At 47.0% G+C, this 24,015-nt stretch overlaps 2 protein-coding genes across 4 annotated transcripts; both read right to left on the bottom strand.

Moving 5' to 3' along the window:
• Positions 1-152: 152 nt before the first annotated feature.
• LOC114848081 (delta-like protein 4) lies at positions 153-19,657 on the bottom strand. Of its 2 annotated transcripts, none has more exons than XM_055505752.1 (11): positions 19,521-19,657; positions 5,095-5,346; positions 4,744-4,801; positions 4,016-4,279; positions 3,434-3,494; positions 3,161-3,291; positions 2,891-3,060; positions 2,431-2,650; positions 1,646-2,354; positions 1,429-1,537; positions 153-1,339 (listed from the first exon to the last, which is right to left on the bottom strand). In XM_055505752.1, exons 2-11 carry the CDS (start codon positions 5,260-5,262, stop codon positions 1,334-1,336), a joined length of 1,896 nt encoding a protein of 631 aa, XP_055361727.1. In that variant the 5' UTR covers positions 5,263-5,346; positions 19,521-19,657; the 3' UTR covers positions 153-1,333. The 2 variants fall into 2 exon arrangements, with proteins under 2 accessions (XP_055361727.1, XP_028994088.1); XM_029138255.3 differs by lacking the exon at positions 19,521-19,657 and adding an exon at positions 5,431-10,614.
• On the bottom strand, positions 19,563-23,895 carry exd1 (exonuclease 3'-5' domain containing 1). Of its 2 annotated transcripts, XM_029138261.3 has the most exons (12): positions 23,587-23,895; positions 23,401-23,469; positions 23,294-23,327; positions 23,154-23,215; positions 23,002-23,072; positions 22,831-22,917; positions 22,658-22,762; positions 22,511-22,591; positions 22,288-22,431; positions 21,991-22,182; positions 21,166-21,700; positions 19,563-19,703 (listed from the first exon to the last, which is right to left on the bottom strand). In XM_029138261.3, the coding sequence occupies exons 1-12, from the start codon at positions 23,714-23,716 to the stop codon at positions 19,666-19,668; spliced, it is 1,548 nt and encodes a 515-aa protein (XP_028994094.1). In that variant the 5' UTR covers positions 23,717-23,895; the 3' UTR covers positions 19,563-19,665. The 2 variants fall into 2 exon arrangements, with proteins under 2 accessions (XP_028994094.1, XP_055361728.1); XM_055505753.1 differs by lacking the exon at positions 19,563-19,703 and having other exon boundaries at positions 20,835-21,700.
• Positions 23,896-24,015: the final 120 nt, after the last annotated feature.

The following is a 24,015-nucleotide window of genomic DNA, read 5'->3' on the forward strand; positions in this document are numbered from 1 at the left end:
TGAGACGTCAGAGAAGGAAACCCCGTCTTACGTCGTCACACACTTACTGCCCCCGAGCGGCAGCTCAGCCACGAGCCTTACGTTCCACACTAGCTGAACCATTCTAGAGCTCCATCACCTCACGATAAAGTACCAGTTCTATGAAGCCAAGCGAGAGAGCACAAGGATTCTTTATTTTCACACACAATGTTTAAATATAAGTCTCGTCGGAGTATCTTCTCATAACGTCGCTAGTTTCCACTGACTGATTGGTGCCATTCATTCCATCGACGATGACGCTGCTTTAAAAACCAGCTGACGCAAATAAGGACTCCGACATTGAAATTCACTACGACCTTTATCTGAGCACGTGTACACTCAACCATGGAAGACCAACAAACAAACAGTGTACCAGACATGTATTCATTGTATCTCGTTTTATAGCAAAAAGAAAACAAAAAATAAAATTAAAACACTAACAACATTTTAAAAATAAATTCACCTTTTTGGGGCATAAACTTAAAAAAAACAATTCATACTTCTAATCTTAACATATAAATATACAGTATATACAAAATAATCTTATAAAACATAGAAAGAGAAAGATCAGTGCTTCATAATCTTAAATTACTAATGAATTACTAATCTTACATTATTGGTTCAGTAATTTCCTTTAAAGGCGTCCTTGGTGCGATAGTCTTTCTTTGTCGTCATGTAAAGGTGACCTTGCATAAGACAAGCAAGGCCTCATCACGCTCTCCCTGCACGCGCTATAGCATCCTGTGTGTTCTGGTACGTTCTACTACCTCCATGTTGCTGTGCAAAGGAATCAAGATAAGGCGGGGCTCCATGTTATTCTCCTAAACATGTATAAGGCATTGGGATCTAGGCTGCATACATTCTTTATAAACGCGATTCAATTTACAAAGTGATCACCCACCAACTTCATTCACAAATGAACCGTTTTCAGTAGTTGTTGTCGCTTGTCGATCGAGCACAGTGTTGATTTTTCTTTGCATAGCACGTCGCGGGCCTCCGAGGACGGAGGCGCGTCGCCCTCCGCGGGTTCGCAGCCCATGAGCTGATTGGTTGATTGCTCATCACTGCAGGAAGGCGGCGAGGGGCACGGATCCTGGCGCCGACGGGGGTTCGGAACCGAGTCGGTCTGGCTTCAGTCTTTACATTCTCAAAACGTTGAGTAGCTTTAGTCCTATTGCGTTCGAGGAGCACTCCAGCTCCGTCCAGTTATCAAGTTTTCAAGAGCAGCAACTTGCATTTAAATAAATCCCAGTCTCTCCACACGTGTAAACAGTCCACAGAAAATCAAATGTTGACCAGGGACAGCTTCTATTTATTATACCTGGCGGGAGGGAGACAGGGAAGCTCAGCCACTGCTTCACAGCATAATCACGTGAATAAAGAGGGATTTTATTCATTTGTAAACGTTACCTCGGTTGCGATGATGCATTCGTTCTTCTCCTCTTCTATTACGAAGACAGACTGGTACATCGAGTCTCTGGAGGAACATATGGTTGATATCTGACACTCTGGCCTTTCACTGGAAAATCAAGACGTGAACACATGAATTCATCTGGTTTAACGCTACTTTTACAAACAACAAATAAATGAATGCAGGCGAAGCTTTGGTCGTGTGGCGTTCACTGACCTATATGTTTTGCTAAATTGCTTTGTTTTCTCCATTGGCTTTTCACAGTTTTCCTCCTTGTCCAGGACGGACGGCTCGTCCTTGTAGCCTGAGCGGGTTTTATAGTCCAGCTGGTAGTGGTTGAGCGGTTTGTGATTGGACTTGTTGCTGGGACAATCCACCGAATCGATCATTTTATTGGTGTTCTTGAGCTCCGACGCAGAGATGAGGTTCTCCTTCTGGAAGTCCGCCTTGGAGACGTTGTTCATCTTCTCAGAGTCTCTCTGTTGGCTTCTCTGCCTCCTGACGCGACGCACCGCCACCGCGACCATGCACAGGAGCAGCAGCGCCGCCACGGCGCCCACCCCCAGGCTGACGGCCGCCAGGCTCATCCCGTCCCTGGGGGCGGGGTCCAAGTGGGCGGACTGGCACTGGGGGCCGTCATAGGGGGCCGGGCAGGCGCAGGCGGGCCGGCCCTGGGCCCCCACGGTGCAGGTGCCCCCGTTCAGGCAGGGCCGGGCGGCGCAGGGGTCCGCGGGCCGGTCGCAGCGGCGGCCCGTGGTCCCCGGGGGACACGTGCACGAGTAGTCGTTAATGCGGTCGATGCAGGTGGAGCCGTTGGCGCAGGGGCCCGAGGCGCACTCGTCCACGTTGACCTCGCAGCGCGGCCCCGAGAAGCCGGAGCGGCAGCTGCAGAGCCGGACGCCGCCGTGGCTCACGCAGTGTCCACCTGTGCGGGACAAGCAGGATTAGAGAAGCTGTGCGCCACCCGACGCCCCCCCAGGACCCGCGGGACCGCGGCTCACCGTTAGCGCACTGCAGCACCGTGCAGCGGTCCGTTCTCTTCTCACAGTTCAGTCCGGTGTAACCTGCCGGACACTCGCACAGGTAGTTGTGGCCGTTGTCCGTTTCTCGGCAGGTGCCGCCGTGGAAGCAGGGCATCTCCGCGCACGTTAGCATCTTGTGTTCGCACCGAGGCCCCTCGAACCCCTTTGGACACGCGCACTGGTAGCCGCTGTCGGAGTCCTGCAGGCAAAGCAGATGGAGAGTTTATCTAAAAGCCCCACGTCAGATGTTTTCTTATCGCATCCTGTTCACAGCTGCCCCCAGCGAACCCCATTATCCTTCTATTTACAGTGCAGTCTGTGAACTGGGTCACCACCGACTTGACAATCGATAGCATCCTCCTGGACTGGCAGATAGACCGAGGCCAAAACAAAAACAGGAAGGCGTGCGTTGTGGGAACGAGGGGGGGGGGGCACTCACCAGGCACCGGCCTCCGTTGTGACAGGGCCGCCGGTCGCACTCGCGCACCGCGGACTCACAGTTGACGCCGGTGAAGCCCGGCAGGCAGGCGCAGGTGTAGCTGCCGTGGCCCGTGTTCAGACACGTGGCCCCGTTGGCGCAGGGCTTGTGATGGGTGCAGTAGTTCAGGTCTGCACAACACAGGGGTGAAAGGTCAGGACGCCACAGGACTCCATTAAGCTAGCTAAAAGGACTAGCTAAACGGACTAGCTAAATGAGGGGGCCACTCACCTTGGTCGCAGTACATGCCTCCCCAGCCCTCCGTGCAGGTGCACTGCCACTTATCTTCACAGGTACCATGTTTACACAACGGATGGGGTTTACACACATCACAGAAGAGTCCCTGCCAGCCCTTCCTGCAACTGGATGTACAGTACAACACACCACGTCAGACAGAAAAGAAACCTTATCATAGTTACAATGAACAAGTGTGTGCTCGTTGTGCGGCTGTAGTTTGTTGGTCTCCCGCTGTTTGTGAATAAAACTTTAATAGACAATACTCACTTGCACTCTCCAGGTAACGTGCAGTTCCCATTCTTTTCATTGCAGCCCTCAAGACAAATGGCTGAAAAAACAACACACAGAGTCAGGATGCGTCACTATGTCTTGAAAGTCAGAATGTGTCCCTTTAAAATAAACAGATACGTCTGAATAATAACTGTGCCCGTTCTGTGACATGGGTTCCTGGGGTTCTAGCATTAAACGGTTGGTTCGCGCGCAGCAGATGCTCGCGCTCTAAAAGCGCGACAGCTGCCCCATTGTTTTCGGCGGCCGGTTCGAGCCCCGCGCGCAGCTGCCGCCCTGCGCCGCCTCAACAATAGAGACCCGCAATTTAGTGGCGCGTGGCGGGCGTTAATGCCGCGATTAACCCCGGCGCGTGCGAGCCGCCGTGGTCGCCCGCGGATTAAAAGCCGCACGCGCCCGGAGCGAAAGTACACGGCTCGGCTCGTGGTACGTTCAGGTTTCACCGCGAGAGCTCGTCTTTCCGCAACACGACACACACCTGGTGTCAGATAACGGCTCGTGCAGAGACGAGAGGTTGCGTAAACACAACAATCATAAATAATGTGCAGCTAACGTCCTCACGTTCGTCGCAGTAGTCGCCCTTCCACCCCGCCACGCACGCTCTCTCTCCGTCAGGTCTGCAGGTGTAGTGGCCGAAGTGGTCGTCTCTCGGAGCGCATATTTTGGAACACGTGTCCCCGTAGTAGTTTTCTTGGCAGATGAGCCGGTAGGAGAACCTGAGCGCCGCGCGCGCCCCGCTCTGCGCCTCCTCGGACCAGTCGTGTCCGGTGCTCAGCTGCCTCTGGATGGAGAAGGAGCTGATCAGCGAGTCCGGCCTGGTGGAGCCTGTGGAGAGAAATATGACGAGTTACTACACCGTCATGTGATGAGCGATGATTAATCCACAATCAGTATTTCCTTTGTCAAACTACACAATCTTTGACATTTCCTCATCCCCGTTACAAATAATGTGTAAAATCCAGGAAAAGGCTGTCACGGGATTTTTGGCAACGCTTCACATTCTCGTTTGAGCTCGTACACTTTCCCATGCGTGCCAAAAATAAAACAAGGGAAGTGCGATTGTGTTGGACAGATGTGATTGTAAAGAATGGTTTTGTGACTCATAACACACACATCCTATGAAACGCGGATCCATAACAATTAAAGGCTCTAATGAATATGTCACCAGTTTAGAGGGTTCAGCTGGGGCAGCCGTACTGATCCAAAAGGTGGGATAACGTCTAGTTAGTAATAAGACGCGCGCTCTATGTCTCCCTCTAGTGGAGGGAAGACGCAGTTCACCTTCTTACCTTCAGGTGGGTCCGCTTCAGGAGAAAACCAGGCTTCGATGATTAATGAGAAGGCGCCCTGTAGGAAATATAAAATAAATAAAGGCTAATTTTATCAAAATAATAAAACAAACATTACTTGTTCAGTTTAGATAACGTTTGATTGAGTTCGCTCGTACAGTGCGGACATCTTGGACTTTTATAACATAATTACAAATATAATAAATTATCAGGGTATATTTGACAACTAAGACGTTTGAAGAAAGATCTATAACAGAACACAGAACACAAAATAATAAACTAAACATGAGTACAAGTACAAACAAGTTCATGAAAGGTTTAGAATTAAAGTGAGAAGCTCGTGGCTCCTACCGGCCACGTGTACTTGAGCGGCAGACGCAGCCGGGCGTCCTGTTGGATGCTGAAGGAGTCGGTGCCCAGAACAGGTGTGGTGACGCTGCCAAACACACAGTCTCCACGAGACACCTCCGTCTGAAAGTTCTTCAAACACACCGTGAAAAAGGTCCTGCAGCCGCCCATTCCGCAGCTCTGTCCGTTCGCCAGCAAACCTTGACTATTTTGAAAGTGATGGAGTTCTAATTCGAACACACCTGATCCCAAAACCTAAAAGAAAAGAAGCAGTGAGCTCAGAAAACAACTCAACACCATTTCTAATCTTTGTTTTCCTAATTATACAGAACCATATACCTGAGTAAATAACGTTATAACTATTGCGAGGATAGAGGTGAACCAAACGGCCATCCTTTAGAGTTTGAAGTGCGTATCCTTGAAAAATCAGGTTGCCCTCCTACAAAACGCTCCTATTCCAAGAGATGATGGAAACAGCGGGATGGAGACAAACAGCGATCAGAATAAATATAATCCGTCTTCCAAAGCCTATGGGACGAGATCCAGCTCCGCAATCCGTATCCAGAAGAAGTTGGAAAAGACCGAGTTATCCAGTACTGTAGATTATTAGACTAATATCATTAACGTCAATATCCACAAGTGAGTCATTCTGCGGTCTTTATGTTGCCCATCCATTGTGCCGGCTGCTTGTTGTTGGACTCTGCTCTGCTGATACCACACTGGTGCTGTCAACAGTGATGCGAGCATGTGGCGGAGCATCAGCGCGTAGTGCGTCCCGTGAAGCGCTTATATACGGCCGAGGGGTCGTTATCCGGACTCTGCCGCTCCAGACGCCGCCCACTCGCTCCTCCACCTTCTTTTGCTCCGACTGGACGCGGCGCGTTGTGCACTTGCAAAATGAATCCTCCAACGACACAAACTGGCCACTGCCAAACCAGATCCAACTCGTTTTATTGTGTTACTGTGGTTTTCGGCTAAACGGGCGTCACATTGTTCTTAGGCAGAACGAACCTCTGGGAAACCGTTCCGTTTTGTCCCTTGGAGCCACTGACTGTGCGTCTTTACGCGTCTGGAGAAAAACTCAGCATTTACTGAACAGAAAATCCACCGCTAAAATAAAGCTGCTGGAGATAAACATCACTGTAATTGTGTTTCATGGGAAACATTTGTTCCACATGCCCTGAATTGACGTGATTGTTTTCAGAGCTGAGCGTCGTTGGGGCCGGCGCGCAGACGCACCAACGCGCAGTGTATTTACTAAAGTGACTGTTTATTATGCTTTAGACAAACGCCATAACAAGCGCAAGCACGCAGCCATTATTTAGCGTCATAACTCACAGCGCCCCGTAACTCAACTGGAAGCCCATATAAATTAAAGAGAAGATCGTATCCTACGTGTTTGTTGAAATAACTTCCACTGCTGCCAACTGAAAACGCTTCGTCTCCTTTCAAGTGTATTTTTCTTCCAAGAAGGGAAAGAAAATGGAGTCTAAACAGTACATAAAGGCGGCTGTGACACCGTATAGGTGCATATCACATGTAAAGTCCTGCTGGGCTCGGGCATTGTTACCTTTATCACGCCTGCAGCAGGCCAACGTCTGCAGGAGTTACAGTGAGGGAACAGGATTCAGGAGCCGTTCCCTCAACTGCTCTCCTGCAGCGATGACTTCATCTCTAAACCCTCACCTTTGACTTAAAGGTTCCCCATCCCACTACAGGGCAGAGACAATGGGCTGTTGAGTCTGTATCACAGCTGATAGACACAGCAGACTTGTCACAGCCATTTCCACCACTGAATCACAGATCCTGGATCAGTGGTTGTGGCTTCTCTATGAAGTGACTGCACTGAAGCCTCTCACTGGTTTCTGTGGAATCCAAAGCCACGTCGGTCTTTTGTTGCAGCAGAACTCGGTGCAGGTTCATAAACATCACAGCATCCACGCGCTTTAATATTTGATGGGCAGGGGGTAAGGTTGTCCTGAGGCTCAGGTTACAGTTCACTGTAAAGCTTTACACGCTTGGATGGGAACGTCTTGGTGCGGCATGAAGGAAAACATGATCTGACGGGTTATGGAGAAATGTCTGTCTGATGATGCTCTCCAGACTATAATCTCCTGATTTGATCATTTCTTATATTTCTTTGTGTGTGTATCAATAGACTGACATTCAGTCCTCATGAGGCCAATGCAAACAGCCTTTTCTGCTGTTGCTCCATAAACACAGCCTTGGAAACAGACAGTTCCATCTGCAGCCTGGTGCAGATCCTCATTTTTCTTTGTGACACTGTTTTGTGAGATGGTTTAATGGGATTTTAACTGGCACCAAACACTAAAAATAACATTCTGACTGTGAGACGGTTGGGTATGAAAGTCCCTCCGCGCTCGGTCTTATCAGGCAACAAATGAGGAGCCTCATTGTGGCCTGGTTTCCAGAATCTCAGCATCCTTCGCAAGTTATAGTTGTTTAAAACACATTTTCTGGAAAACACACATAACTGAACGAAACTGCTGCTTTAGTTGCTGTCAGTCATGGCTTTTTCGCGTTTAACAGATGGACAGACTCAAAACACATTTACTCTAAACACTTACACCAGCAAATTGTTGAAACTTATTATTTCCAAAACACAAGAGGATTATTGTAACCCCCATGAACACAGAGCTTCTAGGACTGCCCTCTGCTAAAGGCCAATATTTATTTACACTTCATTTGCAGTTGACGGTAAATGGCTGAGGCAGTGACCCTGGTGACACCTCACACACACAGACACACAGGTCAACTGTTAAAACATCAGCTTCAGTGTCGCTGCGCAGACGTCGTCGTACGTCGCTCAACTGACGGCACCGCCTCTGGTCTGGACCCACCCTGTTCAGCGGTACCAAGCCTGCAGGCCAGCACAGCTACAGTGCCACCAGATGGTCCCTTTGAGCCCACAAACCCACCCACAGCAGTTTAACACTTCTTTACAGCACATTTGATCTCTTTGCCCCAATCTGTCGGCTCCAGTCAATGGGCTTCTGATGTGAGCGGCCAATGGATCTGCCACATCGAGGCCCGTTGCCCCAAATGAGAAATCACCTCCTGCCACCCTTAAAGGCGGCGGCGGTCGTCTATGAGCCCCGCGCTGCTTTGCATTATCGCACCACTGTCGTCATGGATGCTTTCCATTTTGGTCAAAGCTGGTCTGTTGTGGAACTTTCCAGGTACCCTCTTGCTGCAGTGTTGACACAACAGCGCCATGTCAGCACTTCTCCACCCTTACGATGCGACCGGCAACACGCGCCACGCTGCAGAGGTGGACGTCACCACGCCGCTGAACGACAGCCCATCCAAACAGCCTAAAGGCCAAGTGTGGAACCGCTGCCTCCGGCCACCAAGCAGGAGCTGTGGTCTCACAACGTGATATTGATCCCAACACAACAGCTCCACCTTTGACACGTGGACTGTCAGCGGGGACCATCGGCATCTGTCGCTCAGACCAAACCATCGCACACCCTGGTGCATCTGCTGAGACGCTTCTTGCTCCTCTAGCGTCTTTGTCTGTTACTGATGCAGTGGAGCAGAAAACGTGAAGGACACTCCCTCAACACAACAGTGCATAGAAGCCAAGCAAACAAGGTTAACTGTGTGTGTGTGAGTGAGTCAAAGCATCACAACTTTACACAAGACAAAAGCTCCCAGCAGGAAAAAGGAAAGAGATAAATGCAGTAGATGGAAGGAGGTGCTGGTGTGAAGAGGCGTAAAAGGAGCAGGACGAACCCTCAGGCCTCGCTGGACCACAGCTCAAACGCTACCTAGCGATTAGCATGAGGTGAGAACAGGTGAGGCTGCACAGCAGGACTCCGTGTCCTCAGCTCAGTGTCAAACGGCTTCTATTCATGCGCTCTGAAGTCGCCTGGCTTTGTAAATAGTCGTCATCAAAGCAATCACAAATATTAATCTGTGTGTCACCACGGGGGAGTTTCACCATCAGCGCGATTAGCATCTAGTAATTCCACCTTGGCATGCCAGGAGATTTAATGTGATAAGGCTGACCATTCTGTTTTAATTATGCAGAGGCTTGATGATCTCTTATCTGCTGTTCTTCCTCCACTTCCTGGCCAGGGGCTCACGACCTCTAGAGTACACCACACATTATTGTTTATTTGTGCAGACGGACACAGAAGTATTTTAGGAGGGTCTGTTGTTTTTTCCTTCGATGATTTGAAATTCCTATTTGCCCCTTTCCCATTTGGTCTGTACACGAGGAGCTTCCTACCTTTGCTTCCGATTTCACGGAAAGACATTCTTGGGAATTGCTTCTGGTGCTGTTGTGCACGGGCGTTAGGCCTGAAGGTAGTGAACATGGATGCGTGCGAGGCTCAGCCAGTGTCAGGACACAAATGTGAACTTCTCGTCAGATTTCATTCAGATAGACAAACTCTATTTCACCTGATCTGATAATTGAACAGATGAAGATCCCTTCGTCTTCCAACCAAAGCTTTGGCCATGATGTCAACAGGAGTGCTGTTTGATTAATTGTCCCAGCGGGAGCGTAGGGGTGAAGGCTCGCTGAGGTTGGAGCCCCACTGTTCAGCCCGTGTAGATGAGCTTCCTGCCTGCGGTGATGAACACGTTCTCACAGGGCTTAACTAGCAGGGATGCATCTGGCCTCGTTCCTAAAAGTCGCCCTGCAGCGTAGTAGGAGCGCCCTGGCTGCCAGGCCTGATGGCGGTGGTGTGTTGTTCCAGCTTGACCCCATGAGGTCAGGCTGCGCGGGTCCTTATTCCTCAGATTTGGCTCTCAGAGGCAGTATTCATGTGTCTGTCTACATTTTGACATCTCTCAAGAACTCTATGGTCTCTAGACCACATGCTCATGAGCATATTTTTCCTTATGTGGAAACTGTGTGTAAGATCACAGCACAGTGGTGAAATGGCATCATAGCGTCTGTTCGGCCGCTTCTTGATGCTCCAGTGTGCATTATTTTAGGTTTTTAAGTGTAGCATTTCAAAAGGATTTAGATTAAGTTGGTGGTACAAAGCAGGTCACCCCAATACCCTGGTGGAGATGGTGTTCTCATACAGTAGCTGAGGTGATGGAGGACACTGGTGAAGCCTGTAGCACATTTAACAGCAGTAAAGTCTAGATTTGAAAGAACTAGGCTGAAAAAGGTGAAGAAGGAAAAGCACTTACAGTTGAGGTAGACCGCCTGAAACCTGCCTTTCACCCACTAACCGCCGGTGCTGCAACTCTTAACAGGATATGTGGTTTAGAGGACGAAAATGAGGAACATTTGATCAAGACCACTGCAACAATTACTGATGTTATTCTCCGTTTACTGCAGCGGTTTTTTAGCGTACATTACGCTGTCCCTTTTTCATCCATGGTCGGGGGGCATGAAGGAAACACTAGTTTTTTGGGGAGCATAAAGGTAGAATTTGCTACAAATGATATGATGAACCATATAAGTAACATTTGGATTTGGGAACAATTTCTCCGGTCTGTCTTATTCATGGTGCTGCACCAAACGTACTGGTCTTTACCTTTCCCAGTTTGTGGTAGTGTGTCCACTGGTCACTTATTGTCGCTAACAGACGTGAGCCTCCGCCTTCCACCTCCCACCCTCTCACCTTCACCCCATCCTCGGCCTTACCCTGAGCCTGGGAGCGGAATTCTGGGAACATTTTTCCATGTGAAATGCTGAGGTCCAGTCGAGGTGTGTGACGCCAGTGCATTGTTTCAGCGGCAAAAAAGGAACCGCTTGTGATGAGGCCAATTCCTGTTGGTCCCAAAAAAACAGGCACTTTCTCACACCGACTTCCTTCCTAAACTGGACAGCGCAGAACAATCCCAGACCAGGCAGCAAAAGGGGAAAAGAGAAACAAAAAGCAGCAGTGGAGGTGAGTGGAGGAGTATTCTGTCCCTGCAGGATTTTATTCACTTGACTGTGAAAGTAAAGTTCCTTATCAGCAGACACAGACCCCTGCAGAACACTCACCATCACACCACCATTCACTGTACGTGACAGGCTTATCTTTACAGCCGCTACGACGGTCGAACTACAGAAAGCCTGCTTTTTATTGCCCCTCACTGTTTGCCTGTGGCTCCGGTGTGGAGTAAACAGGCAGCGGTTGAGAGCTGATCCTGAGCCTTCCTTTCATGCTATGAGTTATACCTTTAGGAAAGCTCTTTGTGACTGAGAAGAGAGCAGGGCAGCGAGGCTCAACTGATTGAGAGAGCAGGACTCAGGAAGCACCTGCCTGTGTGGAGGGCCGAGCATTTATCTGACCCCGCTCACATCAGGTGGTTTCCTTGTTTACTTTACATTCTCTCCCTGCAGCTCCCTGTGGCCCGGCCCCTATTGGCTGCCTGGGCCACTCCTTTTTCCAACACATTCATTGATCTTGAGAGGGCTTGCCACTTCCCCATCTCTCCTTTCCCACCAGAGTGACTCGTACCCTTCACCACACTGGGACTCGCTAGCACATGGAGGAGCAGCTTTTCCTGCTCGCTTGTGTCTGTCATCTTGAAACAAATATGGCAGCCTTGAAGACCACCTTCCTTTTCCTCCGCTTTCCTATTCATGGGCTCAGCGAAAACAAGTCGACTCGTCGATTAGCCCGACTGATAACCTTGATCCTGCTGTCCTCTGTGTCACCTGTACTCAACCCTAACCCAACTGGCAAGACTGAAACGCTGAGATGCCTGGAAGGAGGGTCGGGGTTAAAATGCGTCAACGACTCCATTAAATATAATATACACTATACAGACCACACAATATCTTGCATGACAAATAAAAAACAGGACCAATTTCAATACTAAAGTTACAGAGTTGCCCTGGTGCAAAAAGCTTTTGTCTCTGTTGGTATAATCGTGGCATAATTGGTGCTTGGCTTTCATGCTAATAGTGCAGGTGGACCAGGGACAGGTGCTGGCTGTAATTATAGTGCATCCAAATGATTATCTGGGCTAAATACATATAATCAACCTTTGCAGATATGCATCTAAACTTTTTTTATTTTAATGAAGTGTTTATTTTCCGCAGGAGGCTCAGCTGTGCATTGTTTCTGTTAAAAAGGTTTGGTGTAAAAGCTATCACGTGGCAGCGACTCCCTGCTTGGTTGCATGGGTTCTACCCAAGCTGCCCCATAATGCACAGGAGATCTGTTTGTTCTGGCACAGCTTTAGCTGGTCTGACTTCACCAACGCAGCCAAGTGACTAATTGCAGCAAGAACTGAGTCTATAATTTCGTCTGGACCAGCTGAGCTACAACTACGAAGGACTAGGACGTTTAACCTTAGAGCCAAAGACAAGATGCACATTTTTCCATGATGCTCGGCTGTAACAGCGTAGTGGACCCTGCATGGTGTACATTTAGTCTGCTAAATGGCCTTTCAGCGGCCCTGCTTTCCTTACTATCTTATTATCACAGCAAGTGTTTCCTGTGAGGACATCACTCTTCTCTGCGCTGGAGCTTGCACTTCGCTACGTCCACAGGGTATTGTTCTCCCATCGTAAATTAGCTGGAAACAATTTGTCAGACATTAGAAGCAGGAGAGCGAGGCAGGGAGAAAAAACAGGACCTGAAGTGGTACCACACCAGCACCAAACCATAGAGAAGATACGTTAATGGTCTCTAATGCCTGCAAATGAGGCTGTTTATGACACAGGTCACCGTATCAGTTTTCAAATGTAACATTTACTCATTAAATGATGTAAAGTCAGATTTACAGCATTTTCATGTATTTTCCTAAGCCATGTAGTATTTGATGTGTGCAATAGTAAAGCTACAGGGGCCAACAGGGGCTGGAACTACTGTACACAGGCCGGAAGCCGTGGCGGAGAGGAGGATGGTGGACGTGATTAGTGCCATCCTGGACAAACCGTTTCATCCGCTCTACAATGAGCTGCAGCAGATGGGAAGATCATCCACACACAGAAACATTTCATATCATTCACACCATGTTTTGCTCTACATATTTGAATGTGAGCTTATCTCATTTGCGATCTCTAATAACACAGGGGACCCTGACTATTTTCGGGCTTAATCCACAGGATATGAAGACCTTTACCTGTTTGTCAGCCCCACTTCAGTGGAGTAAATTAAGTGTGTTTATTTGAAATTGCTGGCGGAAACACGTCTGTTTATTCCGCAGGCTGATTCTTATTGAAAATCAACATGACTCTCTTTAATGAGGGAATTCCTGAACATCAGAGGATGTCTCACGCACATCCTGGCCCTTAATCAGCCGTCGCGCTCTCATCTATATGATCAAGGTCATGCAACAGTGATCTATTCTAGGCAGAGGTGATACATCCTCCCTGCACCCCCCTTCTCTCGCTCAGTCTCCCGGAAGGTGACATGGTGTGTCCATAAAGGGAAACAGCTCCCTGTTTTGTAAGTCCAGCTCGCCTACATTTAGCTACAGAACTATGCCTTTCTGGCTTCACCATGAATTTTTGTCAAGATCTATGCAGTACCATCCCATCGGGGAGCCACACTGTCACAACTAATATTCTCGTGGAAGAAAATAATCCTCTGGGAGGCAGAGATTGACAGTCAGCACAGTGGGACAAGGAATGAAAGGCCTCTGAAGAGTCAAGGGGCTTGTCAGACGCACAGAAATAAAAATATGCTGTAAAGAATGTCCACAACATCCGTACGGGCTTCGCTGTGACATGGGAACCTTCACCTCCAACTATTTGTACACAGCCGGCCGGGGTAGCTGGGGCCTTGTTTGCAGCCCGGTCAGTCCCAGCTACCTCATGCCAGGTTGAACTATGCTGGGAACGACGCCGAGCTCAGCTGTGCACAGTCTTATACAAATTTACACAGTAAGTAACAAAATTTACAAAATTGCTTTGATAAGGAAACAATAAATATGACTGTGATTTAGTTGGAAAACAACATTCCTTATTGGAAAACAACAGAATTCCTGCATGAGCAGAGGAAATGAGGTTCCTCCTTTACAGGACAGAGGACTGTGACATACTTTTTTGCATGAACACAACAGTGTATTACAGGAGTGATTCAAGGTTTGTGCAAGAACAAATGCTGCATGTCTCATTAGGAATGAGTTACAATCTCTCGCTTTCCAAACACCATTGATTAAAACTCATCATCACTGTATCTTGGACATGTACGCTTCCCAGAAAGGCAGACTGTTCAGCTGTTTTCAATTATTTATCTATCTGCTGTTGCTACACAGATTCTGTGGAGAAAAACATGAACATGACAACGGACAGAATATTGTTAGTAGCATTTAATTTCCAAAGCACAGACAGTGATGATGGGAAAAGCAGATAAGCAACGAGAAACATTGAGGCTGGTTCCTGTTCCTATGGGATAGTGACTCCGCACTGCAGCCTGCTGCTGGTAAACCTATCAGGGGACAAAGGAGAATGGGACCCTCCGTAGACAATATGGCTCCTCCTGAGACAATACGGCTCTGTGAACGGGTGACAACGTGGGAATCCTACTAGAGGCCCCACCTTTACTGCGGAGTGTGCGAAACTAGAGTTTGAATCCGTTTGGTATTTTAACATGAATTTATCTTTACAATATGAAAACACAAGAGACTAAACAAAAAAAAAAACAACACAATGTGTCGTTATGTGTCATGCCGACATGAAACTCAGGGCTCCTGCTGTTATTTGTTTGTGACACAATTAAATTAGGAAACCGTGTCATTTCCACCTTTAACTACACCAATTTCCCCCCATATGGGTGTCATCCCCTGGTGTAACTAACAGAATTGCAGGGGTTTGTTGTTATCACACATAACAATGCTCATTGTTCTAACTGCAGCCTCTGGTTGACAACCTGAGAATAATTCATGAGGCTGATGTTGTAACCTTAATACGAAATACGTCCAGCGAGTCAGAAGCTGTGTGTGTGTGTGTGCGCGTGTGTGGACACGTTTTTCCTTCAACGTGGGGACCATAAATCATGTTTTTTTGCTATCAAGGTGAGGACACTGCAACAACGTGGGGACTCTTGGCAGGTCCCCACCGGTCCGAAAGCTTTTTTGGGGGTCAAGATGTGATTAGAATTGAGTTTTGGTTCAGATTAGAGCAAAGATTAGACGTCTGCCTTGATTTGTGATGGTTATGGTTATGGTTAGGGTTAGGGGCTAGGGAAGGCATTATGTCAATGGGAAGTCCCCACGTTAATGAAAAACCCGACTGTGTGTGTGTGTGTGTGTGTGTGTGTGTGTGTGTGTGTGTGTGTGTGTGTGTGTGTGTGTGTGTGTGTGTCTTTCTCTGTAGCTCTCATAATGACGGGAAAGTGCTTTGGCCTTTCTGCCACCAAAAGCAAAGGCACAGCTGATGGGAAACTATAAGCCTTTGCAAAAATGTCTCCTTTTAGGGCTCTGTGAGCTGTTACACCCACACACTGCAACCATAAATTTCCAAAGGCCAGTAGCATGCGCTTATCTTTATCTACACAATATAAAGATTTGTTCTTCTTTTGAATGTGAGCTGTAAATGGTTGTACAGTGTATCACATTATAAACTATGTCTGATGGCAATTAACTGAATTACACAAACCCTTTGGGATTATTATCAGTCTGTTTATGTTCAATCACCATGTTTGATTCTCCTCTGGCACTAATGTGTTATTATGCTATTGATGAGGTGAGTGTTTGCTGCTGTTTATCGATGGATATAATCAACCCTCTAATCATGATGCTCAGTTCTGTCCTGGGAGCCAAATACAGACAATTGCTGGAAAGTAGCTGTAGCCATTACAGTGGAATTAAGTAATGAGTTACAGATTGGAAGCAGAATTGAGTTTTTAATGAACAGTCGACTATGATGCTTAACCAGTTAAACCTTTCTGACGTTGTCCTCAGACACTCTGACTGGGTGGCAAGCAGAAGAGGAAGACGCACACGCATATCATTCATAAATCACCAGGACACCCACCAGGCAAACATGGCTGCCAAGGGGATGCTGACCGGCAACAATCAAAGCTTTCATGCCCTGTGGGTTTTACTGCTGCCGGTGATGATGCTCTGTTGTACGCTCTCGGGGTCAGAGCAGAATTAAGCAGCAGATAAGAGCCTAAACACACCTACGTACGTTCCACTGCGTGTGTGACAGGAACGATAGGATGCTCAGACTTTCCCTCAGTCATACTGAACGTCTGCTGCTTGTTTCTTAATAATCCTACTGTGCATTAATATCAGCTGTATTCTAAAAAATAAAACAGCCTTATCTGGCTCTGCTGCTTTCAGTTGCTTGCAATAATTAGCTGTCCCACTTCATTCTCATTATACCAGCAGCACCAAAACACTTTGCTCTCATTAGGGCTGAGCCATTGTCCGTCAACAGTTAGCAACCATTTTGCCTTCTCCAATACAACACAAAGAGAGGGGAGGTTAAACAGTTTACCCACAAATCTCCCTCTGTTTGCCCACTGGTTCACTCCACTCATTCAGACAGGAAAGTAAGGACCATCTGCTCATTTTATACAACTCCAGAGTAGAGACACATTCACAGGTTCTATTGCCATTAGCCAGCAGATTATTTGAGCAAACACCCACTGAAGCTCCCTCCAAAACAAGGTTGGTGAAGCAGCGGCCAATGCTTTGAATGTGAAGTGAAGGGGTTTGTCTGAATCCTTGCTTCATCTCCGACTGGCTCCAGATGAATGGGATCAACCAAAGAAGTTGGACAGAGCAGGAGCGGAGGCCGTACAGCTGCTGGTAAAGATAGGCAGCGGCTTTCTGCTCCAACAATAAATGACCAAACTATTAACAATCAAAAGGTAAAATTGCTCTTTGAACTAATGATGGTAATCACATCAGTGCTGTGTTGCTTTGACTTTGTCCAACCCTGAATCCCACTAGGTCTCTCTCCAGAACAGGGATTAGACTGACAGATTGAGTTTCCATTCATGTGGATCTTCTATTACACCTACGACTTTTGGGCCTCGTCGGACTTTGGCCCGTTTGAAGGCGCACCATGTGGGGCCGAACAAACACGCTTTAATCTGCGTTTTCTATGAATATTCAGATACAGCTGTCTGTTACATGCAGACAGCAGCTGGTGTTCTTGGGCCCAACAGATATCCCAGTGCCATGCCTGGACAGAAGCCGCTGCATCTGGGCCAAGGCAGGCCCACCCAGGCCCAGAAGACTTCCCATCACAGTGGTGACACCTTGTCCCACACAGCGGTGGTCAAAGACTCAATGAACGCACAACAGTGTAGAGCATGTGGGAGATGACACTCTCAGCAAGGCACTATGACAGGGATAAGATAATCAGAAACACAGCACTGAAGCAATGTTGGGTCAATAATGATGCTTAAATTCAATACTGATTCAGATTTACACTTTAATTCTAATAAACGTTTCAGAACTTCATCACTGGCCAGGTAATGTTTATGTAGTGCAGTTCTTTCTGCATCGCTCTGCAGGACAATTCAGATCTTTCGTAGAGGTAATATTTAAAAGTCAGTCCAATATGCTGACTCTTGCTGCCAACACTGTGCTCACACTGTCTCAGCCTCACATTTACATTTTCCTCAGTGACAAGTGTAATTTGTCCCTTTTACTTACTCAATATAATCTCATACTAATCCAATGATTCTGCCATAACAAGTAATGGGAGTATGACAATCTGCTTGCAAGACAAAGCCTGATAGTGTGAAAGAGTTTGTGCGTGCTGGGCATGGATTTGCCACCTCCCTCGCAGTCTGCTGGTTGGCCCTGACAACACACCGCCACACAGCCAGGCTGTCAGCATGCCAGGCTCAGGGAGCAGCTGCCAGACCCAACCAGCAAGGACTAATTCAGCCCCTCCACCCCCCATGGGTACAGCTACCCTCACCCATGCACACACACCTTAAACAATGCAAGCTTTAATTATTACAAACTTGCCAAAAGCTAATTTCACATCTTCTTAATCAAAGACAGTTGTAGCTGAAGGAACAAATTCTGGTGAATAAACACCTTTTCTTCTGATTAACAGTAGAGTAATGGACCTTTCAATCTAAAAAGATTCAAATGAGGCAATAAGGCAATAAATAAAATCTTCCGTTGAAGATCAGATGCAGCTGTACGCAGTTTTCCATCAATGTGTCTTCAGCTCCAGCACTTGATAATTTTTACGCAGTACGTCTGGATCAACCAGAGCCAAACAAAACAAATATTCTCTATCCTCCTCATGCGTACGGAGGTAAACAGCTGACATACCTAAACCCTCCTTCATCTGCTCCCATCACCTGTCCGTCATCCTCTATCTGAGCTCATCTGTCCCAAGTCAAGGTCACATTATGGCTGATTACGTTAAGGAGGCTCTTATGGTCCCAGTGCTGCCTGAGTAAACATGGAACAGCAGTTCATGAAGATGCATAATGTGTGTGTACACATGCTTGGGTCAGTGTGCTCATACTGAGGGACCTTCTATGTGTTGGCGGCCCTGAATGCAGGGGTTACTAACATACCGTTAGTAAGGCCAACCGAAATATTGATGCCGTTTTCGTTTGTGGTGCACTCCAGAGGCCGCCTGGAAAGGTCGGCCTTTCTCACGTTAAGAATTCACCCTTTCTATGGACAGGGGACAGAGAGAATGTGAGAGAAGGAAAGGTGTAGAAGTGGGGGTGGGGATTCAACAATAGCTTTTGCTAACAGATGGAAGATTGGCTGCTGGGATGTGGTCCAGTCTCAAAGTGGAACCTGATGTCTGATTGTATTCCACCCTTCCTTAAACACAAAGGGATTACATGTGGTTACATGAATAATTAAATTGGGGAGATTATTTTGTTGACACGCCTCATTTGTTGTGCCACAATTGTGAATTACTGACTCTCATCCTGATCACCAGATCATATTCTCTGAGCAAACCAATTGAAAAAAAACCAACAACTAAGTATAATAATAATAATCTGGAAAATTTGAGGAACAGTATGCAATAACTATGAATAAATGTTACTGATGTACTATAGATTATATTATAATCTAGCCACTTATTCTCAATAATTAATGAAAGCCTATTAATTATGAACCTGTGTGTAGGCTAACACTCATTCTGTGTGTGTGTGTGGGGGGAGGGGGGGGGCAGCATTAGTCTGTTCTGAATACCTTGTGTTGGTATTGCTGGTAACTGGAATCCTTGCATTATCAGGGTATGAAAGTAAATAAGGAGGTGGGGGAAGAGGGACACAACAGCCGTGTTGTGGCACAAGCTCATGTAATCAATAATGCAGCTCTGTGGCTCATGGACATGATGTTGCTGAGTGGTGAAGACTCAACCCCCTATAAAAGTGATGTGAAAGCTGGAGAATAAGACCTGTATCTATTTCACCTAGGGCAAACTGTGAGCCTCCTGGTTTCAACTGTTCTGTCAAAACATTTGGTCTTACGGAGCTCAACCTCCACTTACGGATGCTAAATCAACACAGCTGGACATCCTAAAGTTTGTGTTTATGTCTGTGCTCTACCTTTCCGACTTGAGTCTAAAAACAGCTCGGCAACATCCTGCTGTGATGCTGAAGGTGCAGTCATCTTTCCCCTCTGAAGGACACAACACTGTCTGAAGTTTGAGAGCAGGGGAGGCCGGTGGGGGAGAGAGGGAGGAAGCGGTGACTACCGTGTGACAAGCGCCCTGTTCCTTCCTTCTGGGCCTGAGAAACAGGAAGTACTGCACATAAGGCATTATTGTGACGGAGAGGAAATGCAAGGTCCTCTAAAATAAGAGACCCAATCTGGTTGTCAATGACAGCAGCCTGTCCTCCATGGCCCCACAGAGACCTGAACCCCTAACACATCAGCCCACCCCCACAATTTCAGTGTTAAGTGATGCAATAAAAAAAGCAAGCTGTACCCACAGAGAGACATTTAAGTAACATGAAACTAAATTAATACTTAGGTCTTGTCAGAACAAGTACTTTCTGAAGATTCAAATAAATAGCACAGACGCATGAATCGGGTTTAAAATAAAGTATTAAACCTTGTGTTTCCTGCAGAACCCACCTACACACAGACTAAGCAACAGCCACATATCAGAGGGTTAAAGGAGACATATGGGTAGGATCCACCCTGCTTGTGTTTAACAGAAGCTGAGGCAGAGCTGGTTGCTAAGAGAGATGCAAGGCTTTGTGCCGAGCTGCCTCCCAGTTAATTAAAATCCTACTTTATCTGTTTCATGCTTTCAATTAGAAGGCTTTGGATAGGGTCCAAGCCTCTGCATGTAGATAACCTAAGGAATAAGATGTGATTAATATGGGCGGGGGCTGCAGCCTTGACCTACTATTGTTGCCTTGTTTTTGAACCAACCTCTGACGACCCAAAAAGAATATAGAATATAAAATAAATGGCTCAACAGTAGCTCTCTGCAAAGCCTGCGTAGCACATTACATGAATGAGACCTGCTTTTGTAGGACACGGCAGGTGCTGGCCACCTGTGATCGTGCAGATCTGAACTGATGACAGAAGCTGCAGAAAATCAGCACCATGGTTCAGCTGGTGCCTGATGCTTTTTTTGGCACCAGTAATGAAAAAGTGGCAGCTAGCGATGTTGTTGCTCAATTAACAGGAGATCCATCAATGTCTGTGTCTGCTTTTCACAATCAATTAACTGCAGCAGAGGAATCAAGCTGTACAGGCAATCAATCATGCTGAGCTTAGCACATTATAGTTCGATGGCCATGTGGTGCCCTTTATGTTTTTGGTTGGGTTTCACCAGTTAATTCTATTATTTCTTGCCCCTTTAAAATACTATGACATGAATAAATATAGTGATAAAAATAATCAGATAACAGAAAACAAATTTATATTCATTTTTTTTAAATAGAATGGCCCAACTTGGCAGATATTTGTTCTTTTAAACAAATACATTTTTACACTGGTAACAAAGACTAAATATTTACTGACATCTAGTGGTCAGAGCAAAAAATGACTTAATGAAAACCAAACGTTTGGGAACTGTAACCTTAGGAAGTTTCAGTGGCACTTAATATCTGAAATGACTGAAAATGAGAGGTTCTGTTCTATCAAGCTAGAAGAAGTCAGCGGCACCAATAGCAGCTGTGGCAAGACTTCCTGGGGGTGTGACATCGGGAAATGGCAAAGCTGTCTGCAACCTACCAGGATGCCCCCCCTCTCTCGTGGCATGGGCTGGTGGCATCGATGGAAGAAAGCCTCTTCCTATAGCAGGTAAAGGGGGTGTCAACTGTTTATTCCCTGAGGGCCTTCCTCTTCCAACTGCATTCATCAGTACCTCGGTGTGTCCTATGCCTACATCTACAGATGGGTTATCAATAGCGATCGCATGTCTACTCAACTTAAACCCCTGGGCTGGGAGACTGGGAGAAGCAGGGACATCCATAGATGGTGTAGATAACACAGTGGACTTCGGGTTCATAGGTGGTTGGTGGAGAAGGTCTGCCTGTGTAGATGTCAGTGGCTGCATAGGTGTGGGCTGAACAGCGTCTTCCTGTTGCTTGGTCTGGCCCTGCTCCCTGACAACATGTGGGGTTTGAGGGGGAGACAAAGTTCGGGGGTTGAAGCGATCCAGCAGACCCTGCTTTGTGACAGGGTAGTGGTTTGCAGCCCAGTCATGCCTCTGACGATGCATTTCATCCAGTTGCATCAACTCTTTGGGCAACTCCAACACGGTGTCCTGTGGAGGGTGTAACAACAACAAACTGGACAATCAAATATTGAACTATATACTGTATATGCATTGTGTACCTGCTGTAAGAGGACACATCTTGTCACCACCATAATTTACCCCAGTTTTAACAGTTAAAAAAAAGGTATAATTATGAATCTTACTTTAAAATTAACTGTTAGAGCCACCTTTAAACTATTACTGAACAGAACTTGGCTTCTGCAACTTTCCAGATTAGGTGACACCAATACGTTTTCCATATTTTACCATTTGAAATAAATGTAACATTTAGAACCCACCATGCTTATTTGCTGCAGTTTATCAGGGTCATAGTAGCTGCTGTTGAGATACCCGTCCACAGCGGCCATGTAGTCTGTCATGAGCGTGTCCAACAGCGCCAGTCTCAGAGGCTGCAGGTGGATCACTGACAGAGCCATCACCTTCAGCAGAGGTACAGGGCATGGACGCTTGCACCACATTTCCCTTTCCTCCTGTAAAAACACACCTGGGATTACAACACATACACATAACAACAACCAGTGGAAGTATTTCAGCATTTTATGAAGTGTAAATGAAACAGATGGCGTGTACTGTACCTTGGTGAGCTCTGACTTCATTTGAAGGGGTAAGTGTTGGGAGGAAGGCACCTTCAGATGGAGGCGCACCACCTCCTGGAGAGTGCTGACCCTGTTGGGCAGAAACCCTCCCGTCTCAGAGTAGAAGCACATGACATCTGCCACCTAAACACATGCAGAAAAAGCATGAGGAATGACATGACTAATACGACTGAGTCACACTGGCTGCCATGCAAATATTTACCTGCGTGTCAAAGACGTTGGTCAGCTTTACTCCAAACTGAGCAATAAGACATCCAGCAATGGCTCTGCAGTCATGGACGACCTGTGCCAAATCAGAACATGAGTACGGGTTCAAAACCAATCCCAGCTAATTGCCTGCACTGCTTACCTTTAATACGTGCTTGTTTTCCAGGATCATAGTGAGACCATTCTTGAACGCCCGGGCTCCAAGTAACAGGATATCAAACAGATAAACCCTGTTGTTCGTGGCAATCTACAGGGAAAAGGGAAGAGGAATGGACCAAGGAAGGAGGGAGCCTGGTGGTGTGTCACACATCCCACCTGCAACCAGCTCAGTCTCCCTTGGTCGAACGCGTCGACTCCATCCGCTCCCACACCAATCACACTTTGCTTCTTGATGTGCCACACCTGAAAGACGAGAGTAACACAAACACATGTCAACGCACTTTAGGTGATGAAGCACAGGCCCAGACAACAAAACAGAACACTTACAGCTGATCCGAACTTCTCGTGAAACTCGTCAATGACAACAAAGTTGATTAGCTCGTCTTCATCGTCATTGTCTGCAGAAAATCCACAGCTAATGAATTGAAAAGAAAAACCAACAACAAACTAAGGTCATGCCAACCCTTTTTCACACGCACCCGTCCCGTGTGGCCGAAACCTTTTCACCGTCAACTGGTCCTCCAGGGTTTTGAGCGCGTGCCTGTGTCACACAACGGACGTTAGTTTAGCGCGCGCGTCAGGCCAAAGCCTCCGCAGTCTGCCGTTCACGCGCACCTACCCGCTGCCAGCCGCCGCTTCCTCAGCGAACGCCACTGTGGATCACACAGAACGTCATACACGGTTGAAAGTCAGCCAGTTTCAAAACACCACATAAAACACGCTCACCGTTGACAATTTCGTGTCCGAAGAACATTTTGGAGCCTGGGATTTTATTTCCATTGCTGCAACAAACAACTGAAACAATACAGAAACGCATTCACGCGTGGTTATGTTGTATTGCCACGGAAAACAAACCAGCAGCAAATATGCAAAAATAAGCTAAAATCACCAAATGAACATTTGACCACTAACCGTCCGCTAAAACTACGGTTCTGTTGCGGTTTATGCGCTGAACGACACCAAAGTAAGACGAAGTCTGTAGAGTCAGTTTGATTCGCCTGCTTCGAAATACACTCATGAACTGGACGTCGTCTTCGACCATTTTAGCCGCTGTAAAGGTGACGCCAAGCAACGAAGAATAATAACGGCACCAACGGTTTTCCGTTATCTAAGCTGTCTTTTTACTTGGCTACTTGTCGATAGCGCGCGCTAGCTAGCTAGCTAGCTTCTTTTCCATGCTTTATTGGCGGTTGGCGACAGCTTAATGGAGCCAAATGTTGCGTTCAAAAGCTCCACGTTAATTTGATTTCCTGTTTATTACTCTCGGGGTAACGCTATGAAAAAAGAATGTTAAATATTCAAAATATTTTTCTATATATCCTTATAAACAATATGAAATTA

This window comes from Betta splendens, chromosome 22, assembly GCF_900634795.4.
Source record: "Betta splendens chromosome 22, fBetSpl5.4, whole genome shotgun sequence".
Taxonomy (NCBI): domain Eukaryota; kingdom Metazoa; phylum Chordata; class Actinopteri; order Anabantiformes; family Osphronemidae; genus Betta; species Betta splendens.

Excerpts from the sequence above, each read along its gene's own strand:
- LOC114848081 (XM_029138255.3), bottom strand. The coding sequence starts at position 5,484 with ATGGCCGTTTGGTTCACCTCTATCCTCGCAATAGTTATAACGTTATTT. Across the intron at positions 4,280-4,743 it reads TGAAGCGGACCCACCTGAAG|GCTCCACCAGGCCGGACTCG; the intron begins GTAAGAAGGTGA and ends TTCTCTCCACAG. Across the intron at positions 2,355-2,430 it reads GGTGCTGCAGTGCGCTAACG|GTGGACACTGCGTGAGCCAC; the intron begins GTGAGCCGCGGT and ends TGTCCCGCACAG.
- exd1 (XM_055505753.1), bottom strand. The coding sequence starts at position 23,716 with ATGGTCGAAGACGACGTCCAGTTCATGAGTGTATTTCGAAGCAGGCGA. Across the intron at positions 23,328-23,400 it reads CGGACACGAAATTGTCAACG|TGGCGTTCGCTGAGGAAGCG; the intron begins GTGAGCGTGTTT and ends TGTGATCCACAG. Across the intron at positions 22,592-22,657 it reads AAAACAAGCACGTATTAAAG|GTCGTCCATGACTGCAGAGC; the intron begins GTAAGCAGTGCA and ends GATTTGGCACAG.